The sequence below is a fragment of the Ptiloglossa arizonensis genome, chromosome 1, assembly GCF_051014685.1.
Source record: "Ptiloglossa arizonensis isolate GNS036 chromosome 1, iyPtiAriz1_principal, whole genome shotgun sequence".
NCBI lineage: Eukaryota > Metazoa > Arthropoda > Insecta > Hymenoptera > Colletidae > Ptiloglossa > Ptiloglossa arizonensis.
The window spans coordinates 10,834,179-10,856,017 of NC_135048.1; the positions used below are offsets into that span (position 1 = coordinate 10,834,179).

The 21,839-nt window shown below is 32.2% G+C and overlaps 3 protein-coding genes across 17 annotated transcripts; 1 reads left to right on the top strand and 2 right to left on the bottom strand.

Annotated features, from left to right (window-relative positions):
• Nucleotides 1-263: 263 nt before the first annotated feature.
• On the bottom strand, nucleotides 264-7,229 carry LOC143145639 (coronin-7-like). 7 transcript variants are annotated; one of them, XM_076309208.1, is made up of 14 exons: nucleotides 6,811-7,229; nucleotides 6,211-6,263; nucleotides 5,970-6,051; nucleotides 5,448-5,839; nucleotides 5,205-5,318; nucleotides 4,762-4,929; nucleotides 4,217-4,655; nucleotides 3,875-4,013; nucleotides 3,601-3,807; nucleotides 3,397-3,532; nucleotides 3,195-3,298; nucleotides 2,722-2,811; nucleotides 2,553-2,577; nucleotides 264-1,038 (listed from the first exon to the last, which is right to left on the bottom strand). In XM_076309208.1, exons 1-13 carry the CDS (start codon nucleotides 6,882-6,884, stop codon nucleotides 2,569-2,571), a joined length of 2,007 nt encoding a protein of 668 aa, XP_076165323.1. In that variant the 5' UTR covers nucleotides 6,885-7,229; the 3' UTR covers nucleotides 264-1,038; nucleotides 2,553-2,568. The 7 variants fall into 7 exon arrangements, with proteins under 7 accessions (XP_076165323.1, XP_076165338.1, XP_076165313.1 ...); XM_076309223.1 differs by lacking the exon at nucleotides 264-1,038 and having other exon boundaries at nucleotides 2,507-2,577; nucleotides 5,448-5,579; nucleotides 5,664-5,839; XM_076309198.1 differs by lacking the exon at nucleotides 264-1,038 and having other exon boundaries at nucleotides 2,507-2,577.
• On the top strand, nucleotides 7,176-9,472 carry LOC143145686 (ubiquitin-fold modifier 1). 5 transcript variants are annotated; one of them, XM_076309304.1, is made up of 5 exons: nucleotides 7,438-7,544; nucleotides 7,614-7,686; nucleotides 7,865-7,921; nucleotides 8,093-8,984; nucleotides 9,159-9,291. In XM_076309304.1, coding segments are annotated over exons 4-5 (723 nt in total). In that variant the 5' UTR covers nucleotides 7,438-7,544; nucleotides 7,614-7,686; nucleotides 7,865-7,921; nucleotides 8,093-8,262; the 3' UTR covers nucleotides 9,160-9,291. The 5 variants fall into 5 exon arrangements, with proteins under 5 accessions (XP_076165428.1, XP_076165419.1, XP_076165444.1 ...); XM_076309329.1 differs by lacking the exon at nucleotides 8,093-8,984 and adding an exon at nucleotides 9,356-9,472 and having other exon boundaries at nucleotides 7,526-7,544; nucleotides 9,159-9,289; XM_076309313.1 differs by lacking the exons at nucleotides 7,438-7,544; nucleotides 7,614-7,686 and adding an exon at nucleotides 7,176-7,413.
• Nucleotides 9,473-9,754: 282 nt separating this feature from the next.
• Pod1 (coronin) lies at nucleotides 9,755-21,369 on the bottom strand. Of its 5 annotated transcripts, none has more exons than XM_076309170.1 (19): nucleotides 21,247-21,369; nucleotides 20,692-20,906; nucleotides 20,465-20,613; nucleotides 20,189-20,375; nucleotides 19,808-20,105; nucleotides 19,478-19,733; nucleotides 19,238-19,390; nucleotides 17,763-18,128; nucleotides 16,989-17,559; nucleotides 16,747-16,860; nucleotides 16,347-16,517; nucleotides 15,802-16,240; nucleotides 15,460-15,598; nucleotides 15,186-15,392; nucleotides 14,983-15,118; nucleotides 14,780-14,883; nucleotides 14,333-14,422; nucleotides 14,164-14,188; nucleotides 9,755-12,906 (listed from the first exon to the last, which is right to left on the bottom strand). In XM_076309170.1, the coding sequence occupies exons 2-18, from the start codon at nucleotides 20,849-20,851 to the stop codon at nucleotides 14,180-14,182; spliced, it is 3,549 nt and encodes a 1,182-aa protein (XP_076165285.1). In that variant the 5' UTR covers nucleotides 20,852-20,906; nucleotides 21,247-21,369; the 3' UTR covers nucleotides 9,755-12,906; nucleotides 14,164-14,179. The 5 variants fall into 5 exon arrangements, with proteins under 5 accessions (XP_076165285.1, XP_076165278.1, XP_076165294.1 ...); XM_076309163.1 differs by having other exon boundaries at nucleotides 9,755-12,917; XM_076309179.1 differs by having other exon boundaries at nucleotides 9,756-10,550.
• Nucleotides 21,370-21,839: the final 470 nt, after the last annotated feature.

Consider the following 21,839-nt stretch of genomic DNA (forward strand, 5'->3'; position numbering starts at 1 on the left):
CATAAGTATAAAAATACAGCTACTTTTTCATATAAAATTTATTCATCAGTGTTGATAAATTAAAATAAAAACATTCCTAAAATTTTATTATAAGATTTTAAATTATATCAGCTTTGTGCTGCTATGAAATTGTCATAAATGCAGCAAAACATATTTGAACGTTTTAATTATTTATAATAAGTATATTATGCATTAATTTTTAATTGTAAATCAATACATTAAAATCTTTATTAAAATATAAATGTAAATAATATGAGGATAAAATTATACAACAACACTGCATATACATCTTTGATAAAAAGTTTTTATAGGTGAAATACATGTAAGAGGTATAAGGTTGATACAAAGGTATGTTATTACATGATAAAATTACTTAGCGATCAGTCATAGCGCAATATTGAACACTAAGAAACTTCTTGTTGCAATTAAAATAATTTTTACAACTGAGGCTTTCAAATTGTGTGCTACGATAGATCGCGTATAATTATTGGGAGTGATTATAAATCTACTGTTGCAATTGAAGAAAAACTCACAGTATAAACTGTTACACACGATATAGTATTCTTGAGAAGTATCATAAGTAATAATTTTCTTTTATTCTATGATCACCTAGTTTAGTGTTACTTTATTTTTATTTACTGGTCTCTTGTTTAGGAGGCAGTAGAAAAAAATTAGATGTCGCAAATGAAACATTTCTTGCAACTTATGATAACTTTTTGGGATATTGTTTTTGCATAACACTGTACATATATAACTTTTAATTAGCAAATCATGTTCGAAGTTGCAGAAAAACAGGATAAAAAAAATAAAGTTAATAAAATATGCAACAATGATGTTTCTCAGTTCTAGAATATCCGACGGATGATTAATTAGACATACAAATGTGAATTATAGTGCGGACGATGCAAATGGCAGCTATATTATTTTTCCTTTTCATAGCGAAGTATTACCTTGTTCCTCTTTGTTTCATCTTCCTACTCTTGATGCGTATAAAAGTTTAGTCAATATTTGTGACCTATGCGAAGAAACCTTATGGTTCTAAAACATTACAAAAAAGTATGATCAATGTAGAGAAAATATGCACGACTTTCCGAATGTAGTGCTTTGAAGTGTTCTGCCCACTGTATAGGGAACTTAGTTCATGAGCTCTTTGTTTTATCTCAATTGTCATGAAATTCTTTGGCACCTCCTTAACCCCTTGTAGCTTACGATTCTGTGCCCACAAATACGGCAAAATACAAAAGTGGAATGTTATTTTGGACTGTTGAGCAAACTGCGCGACGATCGTATCTTTTTATCGAGAAAAATTCGTGCGGTTTGCCGTACTTTCATCGGCAACTACGTACTTACTAGAGCTTGTTAAAAGGGCATAGCACCATAAGTTTAATTTATTTAAGTAATTTATTTAAAGTATCGTTCACTAATATTACACGTATGATGATTATATTACGGTAGTGTATACGAGACTATCATTGGTGATGCTTTGTCATTTAAAGAAAGATACGTGGCACTAACAGATATATATTATATATAAATTATATAATATTATTTCGTTGAGATTAATTTTTATGGATCATCAATACTGTTGTTTAACAGTAGAAATGAGCAATGCTTGTTTTAATACTATTGTTAAATAATGAGTATTAATACTTTACTGTTTATTTGGAAACATAATTAATTTTTAGTAGTGTCTATTAATTTTATGTCTTGAAAATATTTTATTTTATTTAAGAAGTGGGAAGAAATAAGAATAGTATAGAAAATGATTCATAATTAATAAAAGCAACATATTGAGTATAAGTTACATAAGTGTATGTTCAAGCACCGCCCGTTACTGATTAAAAATATGCTAAATTTTCCTATTTCATGATCATAAATGGCACGTACTCTTTGCATGCTTCTACATAATAAATAATACATTTTAAAACATGACTTACAAATAAAAAAACGAAATTATTCGGTAAATTTTTTTCATCTCAATCACCAAGAAACATATTTTGCTATAATATCGTAGAATTTGAAATTACTTAATCGCATTAAAAACATGACACTATTTAAATATTTAATCAAAACTATTGTCAAATTCTGATAGATTTCCATGGATATCTGTAACTCTAAATCTCTAGTACAGCTCTTATTGATAATTATTCTATATAATTTATGTTTAATACTAAATGAATCATAGAATAGCAATTTACAAACATTATTTATGGATAAGAACTGTACTCACGGTTACTTGCGTTTCTATTTTAAATTTTTTACTGTCCCGTTTTTCGTTTTTTCTCTCTTAAATTAATTTGGTACGACAATCTGAGTAATTATATCTATGTTAAAAAATTATCACAATTCAAGAAACCGCACACGTACCGTTAGTTCTTTCTGAGGGAAAATTTTTGGAAGTATTAATTTCAACTATAAACATCTCTTACCACATACACATTAATATCGAAATACTTCCGCTTATGCCGTGGTTTTTAACTTAGAAATAAATTACGGTTCGAAAAGCTACATTTAAATTCATTTTATTTTCCTGTTTTATTTAAATGACCTACCAACGTTGCGCAATCTTCACTCATCCTGCAATCAAAACGATGTCTTAAAAGAATGAATATATCTTAACATATAAAAACAATATAAATGATTTTAAATAATTAGAATATCAAACAAATGATATAGTTGAAATTAATTTGTTCTTGGCTGTACAATGAAAAAATTACCTACCCATTCGTGCTCCTCCACACCTTCCATGTGATCCTGTTCCAATGAGCATTTTATTACATCTCCCACAAAGTAGCTCATAATTTTTTGAATCTACCACATACATATTAAATAATTCATTCAACAATATGGTAGAAAGCAATGAATAATTTGATTTGTAAACCAAAGAAGTTGGTATGAAGATAAAAAAGAATTTGAGAAGCATGTTAAAATGTTTTAATACAGTTTCATGGAAAAATTCCGAGAGAGAATTCATATTTATATTTATATTCCGAGAGAGCTCTATATATTTACTTTTTGAAGGGTTTGCCATAAAAATTTAACTATATAATTATATACGCAAGACATAGATGCTGAAATTTTATAAGCAATTGCAAAATTGGATATTGCACTTTGCCCGCATCTTTATTATCACGTTGCATATTAAAATATTTATTTATATAACTCATGCTAAGAATGTTTAAATATGAATGTACCTTTTCTTGTTTAGCTTTCACATCAGGATTCCATCCGAATCTACTGAAAGATTGTTTTGCTACAATTGGTACAGTGACTACTTCTTGGCCTTGATTTTCAGTTACTACAAATAAAAAATTAATTTAATCCTTACCTAAATATAAATTTCTACATTTATTAAAATAAATGTAGATTGATAAATAGATATAATCTTTTACTCACAGTTGTACATGCCAGGTGGCTTTAGGCTTATTCTGTGGGCTTGTTTGTTGGCTCCATAGAACCATTCGGTAGCAGTCATAGTTGGTTTCCATGTAACTTTTGTTGGTGGAAACAAATCGTCTTGGAAAAGTCCACTCTGTAATAAACAATGAGCATTATATATGTTTTTATTTTTATTTTTATATAATCACATATTGAATATACCTTTATACGCGGAACAGTAAAACTTAATGGTTCTATTCCATGGTCTGTTAATCTTAAAGCTGATGCAAACTCGACGCTAGCAACATCACACTTGTTTTTGGGAAGAAATGATAAACCATGATGAAAACTACTACATCGATGATGACTGAGTGGACAGCAGTAGGGAGCTTCTTCCGTTACTTCAAAAGCATATATTGTAGAATCGCCCTAAAAACATATTTTTCTAAAAAAAAAACAATTCTTCCTCAATCTACTTATGGAAATGAAAACTCACACGTCCTGTTAAGAAAAGGGTCGAGCTATCCTCATCATAATATGGTATCAAAATTGCAGGTGACACATCTAATCCGACTGTAGTTAAAGGATTATTAAGATTGTCTGTTTTAAAAACATATATCTGTCTCTCATATTCCCTAAAAAGACATATATATAATCAGAATTTGATTAAAAATTAAAATAAATTCACTTTTAAAATTATACAGAATGATTCTTATAACTAGGACGAATTACAATCTTTTTCTTATACAGCACTCTATTTTGCTTGACCATATTAGGCTGCAGGTGATCCCAGTTAAAACTCACTCCATATAATTTAAGTTCTGCAAGTTTTACATACTTGTCGAATCCCATCACAACGAGAAATTGTCCTTTTAACGCCCAAACAACTCGTGCACCTCTCGTACCGGCAGGTCCTTTTCCAGATTTTACTGGCACATCACTGCATCTTGGTTTGTAAATTCGCAACTTTCTGTCTTTACACGCGCTCGCAAGATACTGACCACAAGGTGACCATGCTAGGCTAAAGATCTGATCAGTATGTCCCGTTAATGTTATTTTTGCAACTGCAGCCTCACCGGACCGTAGAGGCGTAAGATCCCAAATTTTTACTGTCATATCGTAAGAAGCCGATGCTAGAATGTCCGAGGCCAAAGGATGAAATTTAATTAAATATATTTTGTCAGTATGAGCGTTTATAGTGTGCTTTGGTTGATTTATTGGTTCTGATAAACCAGACTCTCGTACCACCCATAACCGGATCATTCCATCGGCACAAGCTATTATTAAATAATATCTATTTTAAAAATAAAATTACTTTCCTCATGCAAAGTTATTTAATGGGTAATACATTATATGCAATGGAAATATTATTTATTTTCTTACCAACTGCCAATTGTTGATTGTCAAATGGATTCCATTGGAAATCCATTACAGCAGAGTCATTAACTACTGTTGGCATTAAACCACGTATTCGTCCAGTCTTTTTTAGTCCTACAACTGCTATTTTTCCATCTGGTCCGCTTAGTGGTACAGCGACACAGAGAGGATTAGCTGCAATTGTATTAATCAAGAAACATTACAATATTATACAAATTTAATCTATGTAATATAAATTTAACGAAAGTGTATTATACGGGGAAGAGTGTATCGTATAACGTATTATAAAATATACAGTTTGATTAAAGAGTGTTTTCAGAAATGGTTGTACTTAGAAAGCAAAATGTTTACACAATCATATTTATAAGGACTTTCTTCCTCAGTTCTGAAATATAAAATTGAATTTCAATGTCATCATTGCTGAATCAACCCGTTCAAACATTAATTACCATGGAAACCATCACATTCCTCATATCTAGGTAGTTTGATATCCCATATAATCTCAATGTGAGTAGATTTATGACCAGGTGTACTTTTCAAATGTCTGAACTTTGATACTCTACCTGCACATAACAGAGAATAATTTTAATAAAAGGATAATTAGTTTTCTTCCTCTATAAAAGAAAAGCAAACTTATATAATATTTGATTTTATGGATAACAAAAGTACTGTACAGGAAATACGAATTTTACCGAATACAGTTGATGTCCTTTTAGCAGTTGGTGTTACACTATCTATTTTTTCCAAATGTGAGTCCATGCTCTGCTGACGTATCATGGGAATGGCTCTTCGTCTCAACATTATTGGTGATCCCATGGCCTTTTCTGCTAGATTTTCATCAGTTACAGATTCAGAACGGCTTTCATAAAGACGTCGTCTCTCCACAATTGAATTTCTGTTTGCATTACCGCGTTCTTCTTCTTCCAAATGTGGGTCCATCATCTTCTGACACAACATGAAAATGGGTCTTTCTATACATTTCCCAAATTCTCCAACCTCTGATGTATTACACATGTAGCAATGTCTACAATATATACAAGCCCAAATCACAGTTCCACAATTGCTACATTTCCAATCATCAGCACTAAAACATTTAAGAAAGCTTTAGCATAGGATCATTAACTTGCCTTGATATCTATCAATTTATATTATTTATTACTTGTAAATATTCTACAAAAATATATGATGTATTAAAAATTAAAAGTAATATATACCCAAACAATCCCCTGCTTTTCTCTGCAGCTGCTTTTCCAATTTCTTGTCCTAACTTTTTTTTCTTAGGGCATTCTCCTCTGTCTGCATAAAATTATGTTTTATTAACAGATGTATATTAAATTGATTTCACTACTAGCGAAACAACAATGAAATTATAATAACCAATTACGGAAAAAATGTTACTTTAAGCTAAATTATTAAAAAACTGTTTCATACATTACCATATCAAATGTTATATACCTTTTCCACATCGATTACAAGAGTTTCGTTTTGCAAAATTTACATTAGCACATCTGAAAGATCAAATACTTTTAATGTACCATCTTGGATAACAATTGGCATAGTAATGATTGAACAATTTTCTAATGAATTTAATATCTTGAATTTTCAACAACCCTTTAACCCTTTGTATAGAAATTTTCTTTTCTATCCTAAATGAAATGTTTTTTACTTTATGTTTCAAATGCAAAGTGAGCTTTAGTACTACAGGCATTAAAATAAAAACAAGTCTAATTTAAAGAAATGTTGCAGACATGGAATTGATAGTCTCAAACAATGTTACTCATCGATTAAATCTATTCATCTGACATTTGACAGTGTTATCAAAGTAATGTTATTACATATTAAATAATTTATCATGATATTAATAATGTCACTATCTGGTTATGTGGTCTCAAATTAAATGTCATTATCATTTACTAACTAATTGTTATATTGATACAGCGGGGTCAACAACAAGTAGTGTTGTAATGTACGAAATTCAATTACAATATATAAATCTCGTCTCACATAGAAAAGAAAACTATGAGTTTTACGAGACGTTACTATGAAATTACGTACTGAGAATCAGGGCATATCCAATCCCCGTCATTAACATTACGTTGATTTTCATCGTCTACTTTACTATTATCCATTTTGCGTTCGCTCTTATCGCCTGCAAGTAAGGTTGACGACTATTCTCTATCGCACTTGCATTTGATTCTTAGCTGGACGTTATTTTTCAGCGTATCTAACCTTTACAGTGACGTTACTTATTTTATCGCTGATGTCGCGTAAAGAGAATTATTTCTCTGAGGTTTTTTGACGTACAGCTTATTATAACGCGTTCTACGCGCTACCAGCTATTGCATTATGTCGCGGATACAAATTGATGCACCGAAACTATGGAGTGCAATACGCTATAAGTGCAACATTAACGGCACAATCACAGCGCTTACGAAGCGATAAGCCATAACGTGGCGGTTCTAAAGCACTACTCAAGCGACGCCTCACAAACGTATCACCAGATGGTTCTGAAGAGTAGACAATTCTCGCAAGTACAATAGCACCAATTCCTTCGCAACGAAACTCTTATATGCCTACAAAGGTCCTTTAATTGTCGTTGAATTGTACTAATTTAGTAATCATTTTATGCTTTTATAAGCAATATTTGAAATGTTATAGGTAGTATTAATATTTTTATACCAAAACCGACAGATAGATTTGGAAAGTAAATAAAAAAATCTGAATAAAAAACATTAAAAAGAAATGTAGTAGGAATATTTTGAATCGTTCACCGCTAAATGGCGCAATGAGTATGATTTTACCTGTTACAATCACGATCAAGTGTACCAGATTTATTTGAGTTTAATTTTACAATTTAGAGTGGTTTGAAGTGATTCGTCCGTATTGCAAGTCGAACAATTTTTTAATAAAACGATATTAAGAAAGGATGGCGTACGTATTCTGTTCGACCAAATCTTTTGAACGATAATAAAGAAACAACGCGTACACAAATCAATATATAACCTTGAAATGCATACACATTTTACCAAACATATATTTTAATAATATTTATAATTTAAATGGACAATGTTTATGAACAATTAGTGATGAGAACGTTAATTTGTTGCAGGTCCAAAGTCACTTTTAAAATAACTCTTACTTCTGATCCAAAACTGCCATTTAAAGTGTAAGTTCAGCAATTCTATGTGGGCTAGTAATTTATTATCAGTTATTGCGGCTGATGTAAAAAAAGAAACTAACATTTATTGAATTATTTATTTATATTTTCATGCAGACATGTCGGAATTAAATTTTCTTGAGATACTGAAAATGTTTGATATATTTCTTGCACTTTTAGAGAATTCTACTCTTAACAAAGATTTCAACACTGACAACATTGTCCAAGCCTTCCAATGTGCTCAGTTTATTGAATCTGCAATTACTAAAGCATATGAAATAGGCAAAGAAAATGTTCTTGAAAATCATCTGCACAATCATTGGTTAAAAGAAAATAGATCAAATTTATATATGTGTTCCGAATTGAAAAATGCCTGTGATAAATTGTTAGAAGTCTATATGAAAGATGCTGCTATTTCAAATGACATTGTGGATGAATTTTTGAAATTATATATTCAATATTGTGGCAGTGACAGATTAAATGATTTTCTTAGACATATAGTAATTAATGCAGTGTGTACGAATGTAGTCATAGAATCGTTCGAAAATCTAGGCGTATCAGATTCTGACATGCAGGATGAAGCTTTAATCGTGTCTTGGGAATTATCAATTGGCAATGGTAATCAATATGAGGTTTCAGAATGCATTCATAAAATGTTTGAAGATGGTTTCCATTTAAAACTTATTCAGTTTGCTGTTGATTTACACGATGAAAGTAAAATCAAACAATTAATCATTCAGCTGCTATCGAACAAACTTGTGGGAAACGATGTAAACATTTGTTTAGCTCTTACAAATATAAAGAAGAAGTCACTTTGGAAATTAATGCAAAGCAATTCAGAACTTTATACAAATTTTCTTGATGCTGTATTTTATTTTGCACGTTACATGAAACAAGTTCAAAATCATTGGACATCATACAGCGAATTTGAATATGTACATCTTCTTAAAGTAGTACGAATGTTGATAAATGGTCCTGCAGGAATTTCAAAAATAATATGCAACAGAATGCAATTAGTTAAAACACATCCCAATGGTACAATATGGCATAGAATTGAAAAGGATATTGAATGGTAATAGCATAATCCTTGTACAATCATTAAACAAGAAACGAGATCATATAAAATTATAACAAAATATATATGCATGTTGAATTGATATTGACTTTATTTCACATAATTTATTGCTATTTAATTCTTTCAAATTTATATTGAATAATTATCGATACTATGTACTTGTGATTGCAGACTTAGTGTGCCAGATAATACACCTTTCACTGCTGTATTAAAATTTGCTGCTGAAGAATTTAAAGTGTCACCAGCTACATCCGCAATAATTACAGATGATGGAATAGGTATTAATCCACAACAGACAGCAGGTGAATATAAAAGATATTAAGATGTAGAGAATCTTAAATATGCACATGTAATTTAATTGATTTCAGGAAACATTTTTCTCAAACATGGATCTGAACTTAGATTAATTCCTAGAGATCGAGTTGGATATGGTAGATGATTACAGAAGTTGTTATAAAAGAAATGCATTGCTTTCATAAACTGTACATCTGTGTATAAATTATTTCCTAAGATATAGTTTTCACTCATAAGTATAAAAATACAGCTACTTTTTCATATAAAATTTATTCATCAGTGTTGATAAATTAAAATAAAAACATTCCTAAAATTTTATTATAAGATTTTAAATTATATCAGCTTTGTGCTGCTATGAAATTGTCATAAATGCAGCAAAACATATTTGAACGTTTTAATTATTTATAATAAGTATATTATGCATTAATTTTTAATTGTAAATCAATACATTAAAATCTTTATTAAAATATAAATGTAAATAATATGAGGATAAAATTATACAACAACACTGCATATACATCTTTGATAAAAAGTTTTTATAGGTGAAATACATGTAAGAGGTATAAGGTTGATACAAAGGTATGTTATTACATGATAAAATTACTTAGCGATCAGTCATAGCGCAATATTGAACACTAAGAAACTTCTTGTTGCAATTAAAATAATTTTTACAACTGAGGCTTTCAAATTGTGTGCTACGATAGATCGCGTATAATTATTGGGAGTGATTATAAATCTACTGTTGCAATTGAAGAAAAACTCACAGTATAAACTGTTACACACGATATAGTATTCTTGAGAAGTATCATAAGTAATAATTTTCTTTTATTCTATGATCACCTAGTTTAGTGTTACTTTATTTTTATTTACTGGTCTCTTGTTTAGGAGGCAGTAGAAAAAAATTAGATGTCGCAAATGAAACATTTCTTGCAACTTATGATAACTTTTTGGGATATTGTTTTTGCATAACACTGTACATATATAACTTTTAATTAGCAAATCATGTTCGAAGTTGCAGAAAAACAGGATAAAAAAAATAAAGTTAATAAAATATGCAACAATGATGTTTCTCAGTTCTAGAATATCCGACGGATGATTAATTAGACATACAAATGTGAATTATAGTGCGGACGATGCAAATGGCAGCTATATTATTTTTCCTTTTCATAGCGAAGTATTACCTTGTTCCTCTTTGTTTCATCTTCCTACTCTTGATGCGTATAAAAGTTTAGTCAATATTTGTGACCTATGCGAAGAAACCTTATGGTTCTAAAACATTACAAAAAAGTATGATCAATGTAGAGAAAATATGCACGACTTTCCGAATGTAGTGCTTTGAAGTGTTCTGCCCACTGTATAGGGAACTTAGTTCATGAGCTCTTTGTTTTATCTCAATTGTCATGAAATTCTTTGGCACCTCCTTAACCCCTTGTAGCTTACGATTCTGTGCCCACAAATACGGCAAAATACAAAAGTGGAATGTTATTTTGGACTGTTGAGCAAACTGCGCGACGATCGTATCTTTTTATCGAGAAAAATTCGTGCGGTTTGCCGTACTTTCATCGGCAACTACGTACTTACTAGAGCTTGTTAAAAGGGCATAGCACCATAAGTTTAATTTTTACATACGAAGAATAAATTACGACATTCGAATATAAAAGTATGAAGCATGTGTGATTCACATATCAAACCACAAATTCCATGTTTACGGATGAACACATTACAAATTCATATACTAAACTGGAGGGATCTGTATCCATACAAAATTGCTTTGAATCGTATAAGTAGGAACACGAGCATATACTTAGTAGTTACAAAAAACTATCATTATGGATAATTATACTATATTATTGCATTAAAAAATGGTCTACCTAAATTGAGTAAAATGTATTTGTACAAAATCTTTTCACTCACTTTGACTAAATATTGACATATCCTTACCAATTATAAAAAATATTACAAATGAATATTTTGTGGACATTGTAAATCATTACATGATTAAATAGTAAAACATTGCTACATTGTTACACTTAATCCTTATGGGAGTACTAAAAGTATAAATTTATAGTATATTACATAGAAAAAATACATATCTTTGAATTACGTGCAATCTAAAATGTTTCTTTCATGCCTAAACAATTCTTGTTTTTAGTCATCAATTGAACATGGAATTTGCACTTTAACGTTCCAATCACACTGCACAATGAAAAAAAAATCCTTTTTACGTTTATGATACATTTGGTGAATCTTCAACTAACTGTTCTTACAAATGTTTCTGTGCAATTTAAAGAGTATAAAAGTTGTTTTATTCGCTACACTTGAAAGAGTTATTATTCGATTATTGTTTATAGATCTTGGAAAGCGCTGAATCAGTCATTTTTTGTATACTTCGCCATACAACTTAATTATCAACTTATGATGTACGAGGGCGGTCCAATATGTACTTAGCCTCACCACCCGATGGTCGCCACGTTCGCAAGAAAAATTTACTACCGTGTAGTACATTCTTGTAGACAGCTACTGTCAAAATTTCAGCCAAATCGGACTCTTAGTTTTGTTTTGACCGCGTGTGGAAGCGGATGTGTCCGCGTATTTTAGAAAAATGGAAAGAGAGCAATATCAGTCGGTAATTCAATTCTTGTTTTTGGAAAGGAAATCGCGCAGCGAAATCAAAGAGCGCTTGGTTGCTATGTACGGTGACTCTTCTCCTTTGATGGCGACCGTCAAAAATTGGTTTAACGAGTTTCAACGTGGTCGCACGTCGGTTTTTGATGAGCCACGTCCAGGTGCCCCGAAAACGGCTACCACGGAGGATAACGTGAAAAAAATTCACGATCTCGTATTGGCAGACCGCCGATTGAAGGTACGCGAGATAGCTGAGACAGTAAGCATCTCAAAAGACCGCGTGGGTCATATCCTGCATGAAATATTGGGCATGAGAAAGCTGTCGGCGCGATGGGTGCCGCGTTTGCTTACTCCGGACAACATGCGCAACCGTGAGACCACTTCGGAGCAGTGTTTGATACTGTTTAGGCGCAATCCAAAGGAGTTTCTGCGTCGTTTCGTGATCGTCGATGAAACATGGATCCACTGGTACACACCAGAGACCAAGAAACAGTCGAAACAGTGGACTTCACCCGGCGAACTTGTTCCGAAGAAGGCGAAGTCTGTCCTATCGGCCGGAAAGCTGATGGCCACCGTTTTTTGGGATTCAAAAGGTGTGATCTACATCGACTATCTGGACAAGGGCAAAACGGTCACAGGGCTCTACTATGCCGGTTTATTGGGCCGATTCGACGCCGAATTGCAGGAAAAACAGCCCCATTTGGTGAAGAAAAAAATGCTCTTCCACCATGACGACGCACCGGCTCACATCTCCGCCGTTGCCACGACCAAATTGGTTGAATTAGGCTATGAACTGCTATCCCATCCACCGTATTCTCCAGATTTGGCCCCGTGCGACTTCTTTTTGTTTCCAAACTTGAAAAAGTCACTCGCCGGGCAGAAATTTGAGTCGAATGAGGAGGTTATCGTCACCACGGAGGTCTACTTTGCAGACCTCCAGAAAACGTATTTTTCAGACGGGTTAAAGAAGTTGGAGCATCGCTGGGTCAAGTGTATCGAGCTGAAAGGAGACTATATAGAGAAATAAATCGCCACTTTTCCAAAATTTTCGTTTTTCTTTTGTAGGCTAAATACTTATCGGACCGCCCTCGTAATGTGGTGTATCTTTTATGTATTGTTTTATCTCATATAATATGTGCGTGTGGGTATTACGAGGTATCGTAAAAATTTCTATTCTTGTTCATGAAAAAAGTATCGTTCACTAATATCACACGTATGATGATTATATTACGGTAGTGTATACGAGACTATCATTGGTGATGCTTTGTCATTTAAAGAAAGATACGTGGCACTAACAGATATATATTATATATAAATTATATAATATTATTTCGTTGAGATTAATTTTTATGGATCATCAATACTGTTGTTTAACAGTAGAAATGAGCAATGCTTGTTTTAATACTATTGTTAAATAATGAGTATTAATACTTTACTGTTTATTTGGAAACATAATTAATTTTCAGTAGTGTCTATTAATTTTATGTCTTGAAAATATTTTATTTTATTTTATTTAAGAAGTGAGAAGAAATAAGAATAGTATAGAAAATGATTCATAATTAATAAAAGCAACATATTGAGTATAAGTTACATAAGTCTATGTTCAAGCACTGCCCATTACTGATTAAAAATATGCTAAATTTTCCTGTTTCATGATCATAAATGGCACGTACTCTTTGCACGCTTCTACATAATAAATATTTTGATATAATATCGTCGAATTCGAAATTACTTAATCGCTTTAAAAACATGACACTATTTAAATATTTAATCAAAACTATTGTCAAATTCTGATAAATTTCCATGGATATTTGTAACTCTAAATCTCTAGTACAGCTCTTATTGATAATTATTCTATGTAATTATTTTTATTACTAAATGAATCATAGAATAGCAATTAACAAACATTATTTATGGATAAGAACTGCACTCGCGGTTGTTTGCGTTTCTGTTTTAAATTTTATACTGTCCCGTTCTTCGTTTTTCTCTCTCTTAAATTAATTTGGTACGACAATCTGAGTAATTATATCTATGTTAAAAAATTACCACAATTCAAGAAACCACACACGTACTATTAGTTCTTTCTGAGGGAAAATTTTTGGAAGTATTAATTTCAACTATAAACATCTCTTACCACGTACACATTAATATCGAAATATTTCCGCTTATGCCGTGGTTTTTAACTTAGAAATAAATTACGGTTCGAACAGCTACATTTAAATTCATTTTATTTTACTGTTTTATTTAAATGACCTACCAACGTTGCGCAATCTTCACTCATCCTGCAATCAAAACGATGTCTTAAAAGAATGAATATATCTTAACATATAAAAACAATATAAATGATTTTAAATAATTAGAATATCAAACAAATGATATAGTTGAAATTAATTTGTTCTTGGCTGTACAATGAAAAAATTACCTACCCATTCGTGCTCCTCCACACCTTCCATGTGATCCTGTTCCAATGAGCATTTTATTACATCTCCCACAAAGTAGCTCATAGTTTTTTGAATCTACCACACACATATTAAATAATTCACTCAACAATATGATAGAAAACTATGAATAATTTGATTTGTAGATCAAAGAAGTTGGTATGTAGACAAAAAAGAATTTGAGAAGCATGTTAAAATGTTTTAATACAGCTTCATGGAAAAATTCCGAGAGAGCCGTGCTCTATATATTTACTTTTTGAAGGGTTTGCCATAAAAATTTAACTATATAATTATATACGCAAGACATAGATGCTGAAATTTTATAAGCAATTGCAAAATTGGATATTGCACTTTGCCCGCATCTTTATTATCACGTTGCATATTAAAATATTTATTTATATAACTCATGCTAAGAATGTTTAAATATGAATGTACCTTTTCTTGTTTAGCTTTCACATCAGGATAACATCCGAGTCTACTGAAAGATTGTTTTGCTACAACTGGTACAGTGACTACTCCTTGGTCTTGATTTTCAGTTACTACAAATAAAAAAATTAATTTAATCCTTACCTAAATATAAATTTCCACATTTATTAAAATAAATGTAGATTGATAAATAGATATAATCTTTTACTCACAGTTATACATGCCAGGTGGTTTTAGGCTTATTCTGTGGGCTTGTTTGTTGGCTCCATAAAACCATTCGGTAGCAGTCATAGTTGGTTTCCATGTAACTTTTGTTGGTGGAAACAAATCGTCTTGGAAAAGTTCACTCTGCAATAAACATTGAGCATTATATATGTTTTAATCTTATTTTTATGTAATCACGTATTGAACATACCTTTATACGCGGAACAGTAAAACTTAAGGGTTCTATTGCATTGTTTGTTAATCTTAAAGCTGATGCAAACTCCACGCTAGCAACATCACACTTGTTTTTGGGAAGAAACGATAAACCTTGATGTAAACTACTACATCGATGATGACTGAGTGGGCAACAGTAGGGAGCTTCTTCCGTTACTTCAAAAGCATATATTGTAGAATCGCCCTAAAAACATATTTTTCTAAAAAAAAAACAATTCTTCCTCAATCTACTTATGGAAATGAAAACTCACACGTCCTGTTAAGAAAAGGGTCGAGCTATCCTCATCATAATATGGTATCAAAATTGCAGGTGACACATCTAATCCGACTGTAGTTAAAGGATTATTAAGATTGTCTGTTTTAAAAACATATATCTGTCTCTCATATTCCCTAAAAAGACATATATATAATCAGAATTTGATTAAAAATTAAAATAAATTCACTTTTAAAATTATACAGAATGATTCTTATAACTAGGACGAATTACAATCTTTTTCTTATACAGCACTCTATTTTGCTTGACCATATTAGGCTGCAGGTGATCCCAGTTAAAACTCACTCCATATAATTTAAGTTCTGCAAGTTTTACATACTTGTCGAATCCCATCACAACGAGAAATTGTCCTTTTAACGCCCAAACAACTCGTGCACCTCTCGTACCGGCAGGTCCTTTTCCAGATTTTACTGGCACATCACTGCATCTTGGTTTGTAAATTCGCAACTTTCTGTCTTTACACGCGCTCGCAAGATACTGACCACAAGGTGACCATGCTAGGCTAAAGATCTGATCAGTATGTCCCGTTAATGTTATTTTTGCAACTGCAGCCTCACCGGACCGTAGAGGCGTAAGATCCCAAATTTTTACTGTCATATCGTAAGAAGCCGATGCTAGAATGTCCGAGGCCAAGGGATGAAATTTAATTAAATATATTTTGTCAGTATGAGCGTTTATAGTGTGCTTTGGTTGATTTATTGGTTCTGATAAACCAGACTCTCGTACCACCCATAACCGGATCATTCCATCGGCACAAGCTATTATTAAATAATATCTATTTTAAAAACAAAATTACTTTCCTCATGCAAAGTTATATAATGGGTAATGCATTATATGCAATGGAAATATTATTTATTTTCTTACCAACTGCCAATTGTTGATTGTCAAATGGATTCCATTGAAAATCCATTACAGTAGGGCCATTAACTATTGCTGGCATTAAACCATCTCGTATTCTTCCAGTCTTTTTTAGTCCTATAACTGCTATTTTTCCACCTGGCCCGCTTAGTGGTACAGCGACACAGAGGGGATTAGCTGCAATTGTATTAATCAAGAAACATTACAATATGTATAGGGGTACAGTATATCATATAATGTATTATAAAATATACAGTTTGATTAAAGAGTGTTTTCAGAAATGGTTGTACTTAGAAAGCAAAATGTTTACAGTTATATTTATAAAGACTTTTTTGCTCAGTTCTAAGATATAAAATTAAATTTCAATGACATCATTGCTGAATCACCCTGTTCAAACATTAATTACCATGGAAACCATCACATTCCCCATATATAGGTAGGCTGATCTCCCGTATAATCTCAATGTGTGTAGATTTATGACCAGGTGTACCTTTCAAATGTCTGAACTTTGATACTCTACCTGCACATAACAGAAAATAATTTTAATAAAAGGTAATTAGTTTTCTTCCTCTATAAAAGAAAAGCAAACTTATATAATATTTGATTTTATAGATAACAAAAGTACTGTACGGGAAGTACGAATTTTACCGAATACAGTCGATGTCCTTTTAGCAGTTGGTGTTACATTATCTACTTTTTCCAAATGTGGGTCCATGCTCTGCTGACGTAACATGGGAATGGCTCTTCGTCTCAACATTATTGGTGATCCCATGGCCTTTTCCGCTAGATTTCCATCAGTTACAGATACAGAGCGGCTTTCATAAAGACGTCGTCTCTCCGCAATTGAATTTCTGTTCGCGTTACCGCGTTCAAAGTTTCCAAGATCCTCGTTCTCCGGTGACTCGTCCTTGACTTTCGTCTCAAATACTCTACGCCTTTCTGCTGTACTCGGCGTTTTCGGCTTATATCCAGAATCGCTGGAATTCGCATCTTCTTCCAAAGAACTGGAATCACTCTTTCCATTCTCTGCCTCCTTGATACGCTCGTTGTTAAAAGACGGTGACTTCTCAGGTTCTGCAATATTTTCCATCTGGTTGTTCAAGTCGTTCTGATAACCATTAGTGTCATTATTTGGCGCAATAGGAACTGAGAAGATTTTGTCAAAGGAGAATTCTTGACTGCCAGACTTTGCTTGGAATGGTTTTGGTCCCAGTCGAGGCTAAAATGATTAGAAATATTAAACATTTTCTTTGTTGAACAAAAATTTGTCCATAATAAGTTATTTAACGAGATATAATACGATTGTAATGAGATAAATGAAATGGGATATAAACATATTGCTGCACACGATATCATCACACATACAGAAGTAGAACATTTTTTCCTTAACGCTAATAGTTTCTTTTATAGCCAGATTACAACCTTGTATCCCCCAATCGCATTAGGGTTCACAGATGTAACTACTGAGCCCGGATTCGGAGAAGTACGAGGTCGTGCGACTGGCTTCGGTTCATCCTCAGAAATGCTGTTAGTTCTTGACGTTCTCGGCAAAGGCTTCGGTGGGATAGTCTGTCCTCCGTTTTGAACTTTGCACTTTTCTTCTTCGGTATCTGTTTTCTTTGGCTCTTCTACCTTCTCAACATCATTTTCAGGCGATAATTCCTTTTCGTTTGCTTGACCTTTTGCATAACCCTTCTGCATAGTGATGGACATGGGCTTCGATTGCTTCTGTTCCACTTTTATTTCTCGCTCATTGTCTTTGAGCGTCGTTAAGTTTCCCTTGTGTACCTAAAGGTACGGTAAATTCCTTAATGACGCAAACTGTTTAAACTGAACTAATCGAAGTCCGAGTTCCGCTTTTTTAAAATTTCATTTCTACGCGATTCAATATGCATAGTATGATATTAATGCCGCGCAATCTCTACAAGCTTTTCACGCATACATACATATTATTTGCAGATTCGTATCTTAAGGAATCTAAGGAAATGGTACGAACACGTAACACTCTCAAAAACCTATTTCACTCTTGATTGTGGGAAAAAATCTGAGACTATGTACAAAAAAAAGGGGCATTAAAGCGCTTGCTTAAACACGTACGAATAGAGCTATTGTTCACACTTCATACTTATGATTACTTACGCTGATAGAATAAGCTACAGAACATCAATTGCCATTTAAATTACACGTGCCAGGAATAACACTTTGAACGGTGCTAATGTATAAACTATAAAACATACATTGGATATCTGAAACGTGAAAAAATATACACAGAACATGAAACAAAAATCAAGTGATGCAAAATAAAACAATACACTATCAGACAAACTCAAGTTCTTTGTAACACGTGAATGTTCTGTATAATAAATTCACAGCACAAATTGTTGGAGTAGTTGAATTATGTTCTACTTCTATATTACTTTTTATGTACAGGATATTCCACAGATAGCAATGTATCAGATAGGGTAGTCTGCATTTTACACACATTTTTGAACTTTGTTCATTTACACATGCTGCAATACTCATTATATTTTCCAATATTTTGCTATCTTTGGCTTAATGTTTTTATTGATAACAGAAACTAATCATAAATAATTATTATGCAAAATAATAATATTTTAAACGTCACACAACACATTAAAGAAACGTATCTAGAAATTTGTTTTAGGGTTGAGAAACAAATATCAAAAGTAATGAAATGTAAAAATGATGATGATAAGCATGCGATGTCAAAAGTCATATATTCATAAAGGATAATAAATTTGATCAAAATGCAGTTTATAATTCTTTTTATCAAAATTATTTGGTAATTTTCCATTTTAATTGTAAATTCTACAATGCTGTATGAGACTTTCAAAGCTTAAAAATGTGCAATACCAATAGCAAAAGTCTTTACTTACAGTGATGGGTTCTTCCCCTTTATTTCTCTTGGCAGGATCTAATGATATTTTTGGAACAGGCATATTATGACCTTTAATCCATGCTGCTGCATTATTTTGTGCAATGCATCCTGTTGTATCTGGATATATATCTGCATGGAAATCTCTGTATGTCTACAATTGGATAAGTTTACAGTTGTAAAACTTATAAATCATATTTGTAATTAATGCCCAATTGAATATAAAAACAAATATATTTACTTTTCTCGGAACCTGATACATAATAGGTATCACCATATTTGAAGTGAGTTGTAGTAATCTATTAACTTCTGCTTGCATGACGTTTAAAGCTCGTTTCGGTACTAAACACACTCCTTTAGTTTGCTCTCCACTATGACGAATTCCTTCAACCAGGATTGGGTCCTTATCCATAACTTCCATGTACATAATAGTAGTATCTCCTTTTCCAGCAAGGGAAAGCATATTTGTATCAGGATCAAAGAGAGGCATCAAAATTCTATAACACATATTTTGTCAATTATTATTTTTATCAACTACAAATAAATGTAATATATATCAATTGATTTTTACCCAGTGCTGCAATCTAATTCTAATGTTTTTACAGGTTCATTCAAGTGTCTCAAGTCCCTTATATAAACCTGTCGTAGTCTTGCTGCATCAAAACCTGTAGTGAGTATCCTATCACTGTTGTTTAGCCAGACAATTCTAGAATCTTTAATACTTTGGTGACTTGAGCAAGAGTTAACAATGCAAGCAGAGGCACGGGGATCTACAATTCTCATTTGTTTATCTTTACAAGATGTTGCTAAAAGTACTCCATCTTGTTTCCAGCTTAGAGACTGGATGACATCTGTATGTTCACTATTAGCTGTAATGCAATAAAATAGTATTAAATCAATTATAAATATTATTATAAAACATTTAGTTCAGATGAAAATATATGTTAATTACAAAATAGTTCTTGTTGTGAAATTACATCCCACAAAGATAAATTTGTATATGATACTGTTGTAAGAAGGTGTTCAGCTGAAGGATGCCAACACACTGCTTCCACTCTTCTCTGACGATGGGAAAATGTACACTCAGGATTGCATAAAGATTCTTCTAAACCTGTTTCTGGAATATGCCATAGCTTGACCTACAATCAGATATCAATGTACTCATAAATAACATTCAAGTATTTATGACAATAAAATACACTAATAATGTAAAACAATTGCAACCCACAAGACAATCCTGTGAACCAGTAGCTAGTAAACCATCATGAAATGGGGAAAAATCCATATCGGTTACTGTGTCTGCATGAGCATGAAGTAAAGGCATAGTTTTACTTTTTCTACCACAGTCTTCCAATGGTAATACAGCAAGACTAGATCCTAACAAAAAATAAATGAAAGATAAAGAATATATTAAAATATAAAAAATATACAATAAATTTAAATGTTTGAATGTACCATTATGGTCTACGTTGAATGCCATAAATGCAGCAGATGCAGCAATGTTGTTACCATATGTTTGATATGAGCCAACTGAAATGTCTCGAATGCAAGCCTCCGGCTTAGGAACAATCGGAGCTGCATTTTTATACTTAGACGCTTTGAAACGCCAAGCCATTTTGACGTTGCCAACGATACAGTTTCTAAGTTAATTTCTTCTTAAACCATGTAATCTGATAAAAATATCATAAAATTAACATGAACAATTGACTTCTTATTCATTTATGTAGAATGAAAAATTTATGAAAAACGCAAATGAGGATATCTTGGTTTTCTGTTATTAACCGAATTTACGTAATAATACGAATGGTTAATGTTTCGCGGAAACGAATGCGTGTGGAAGGCAACGCTAGCTAAGGATATCGATACTGGTGCAAAGCTGTGCATGACTAATAATTTGGGGGTGAGAACCACCCCACCCTTAATCGTTGTACCTACGTAAGTAATAACAATGACAGTCGAATAGATTCTTTCGAGCAAAAAAAAACGGGAGAAAACGATCGTGTTACTCACGTGCCGCTGCTTGGCGTGACTTCGCACGCTTTTCACGGAATATTATCACGAAATTAAATCGAATAAAGATTATCAGCCAGTATAAACACAACTACGATGGCAGGTAGGCGTCTCTGATCTCGACGGCTGACAGGCGGAAACAGGAAAATCCCCCTCCAAGAGGTCTCTTCTATCTTTGTCGATCACAAGCTGCATCATACAGTGTGTTCCCAAAGAGATAAGACACTCCGTTCAAATACAAAGTGAACAAATTAAATATAATTGAGAACTCTTTTTTGACGAACATATTGAAAATTTGATTCATTTATTAGATTCCTTTTTACATATAACATTATAAAAAAGGCAATTATGGATCGTATGAAAATTCTAAAATGAGTATTCAGGGGATTAGATTTTATCATTTTAAATTCTTAATAGAAGCATCGATCAATATACATGAATCAATGTACTTGTGTTTAAAGAACGTAACAAACTGAAAAATAAAATTTAATATTTAGAATTATATTATCTGAAATGAATTTTTGGTGGAATTACTTTTCATTGATGACATTCATTTAGATTAAAGTAAAAAGTACAAGTGCACTTGTTGTACC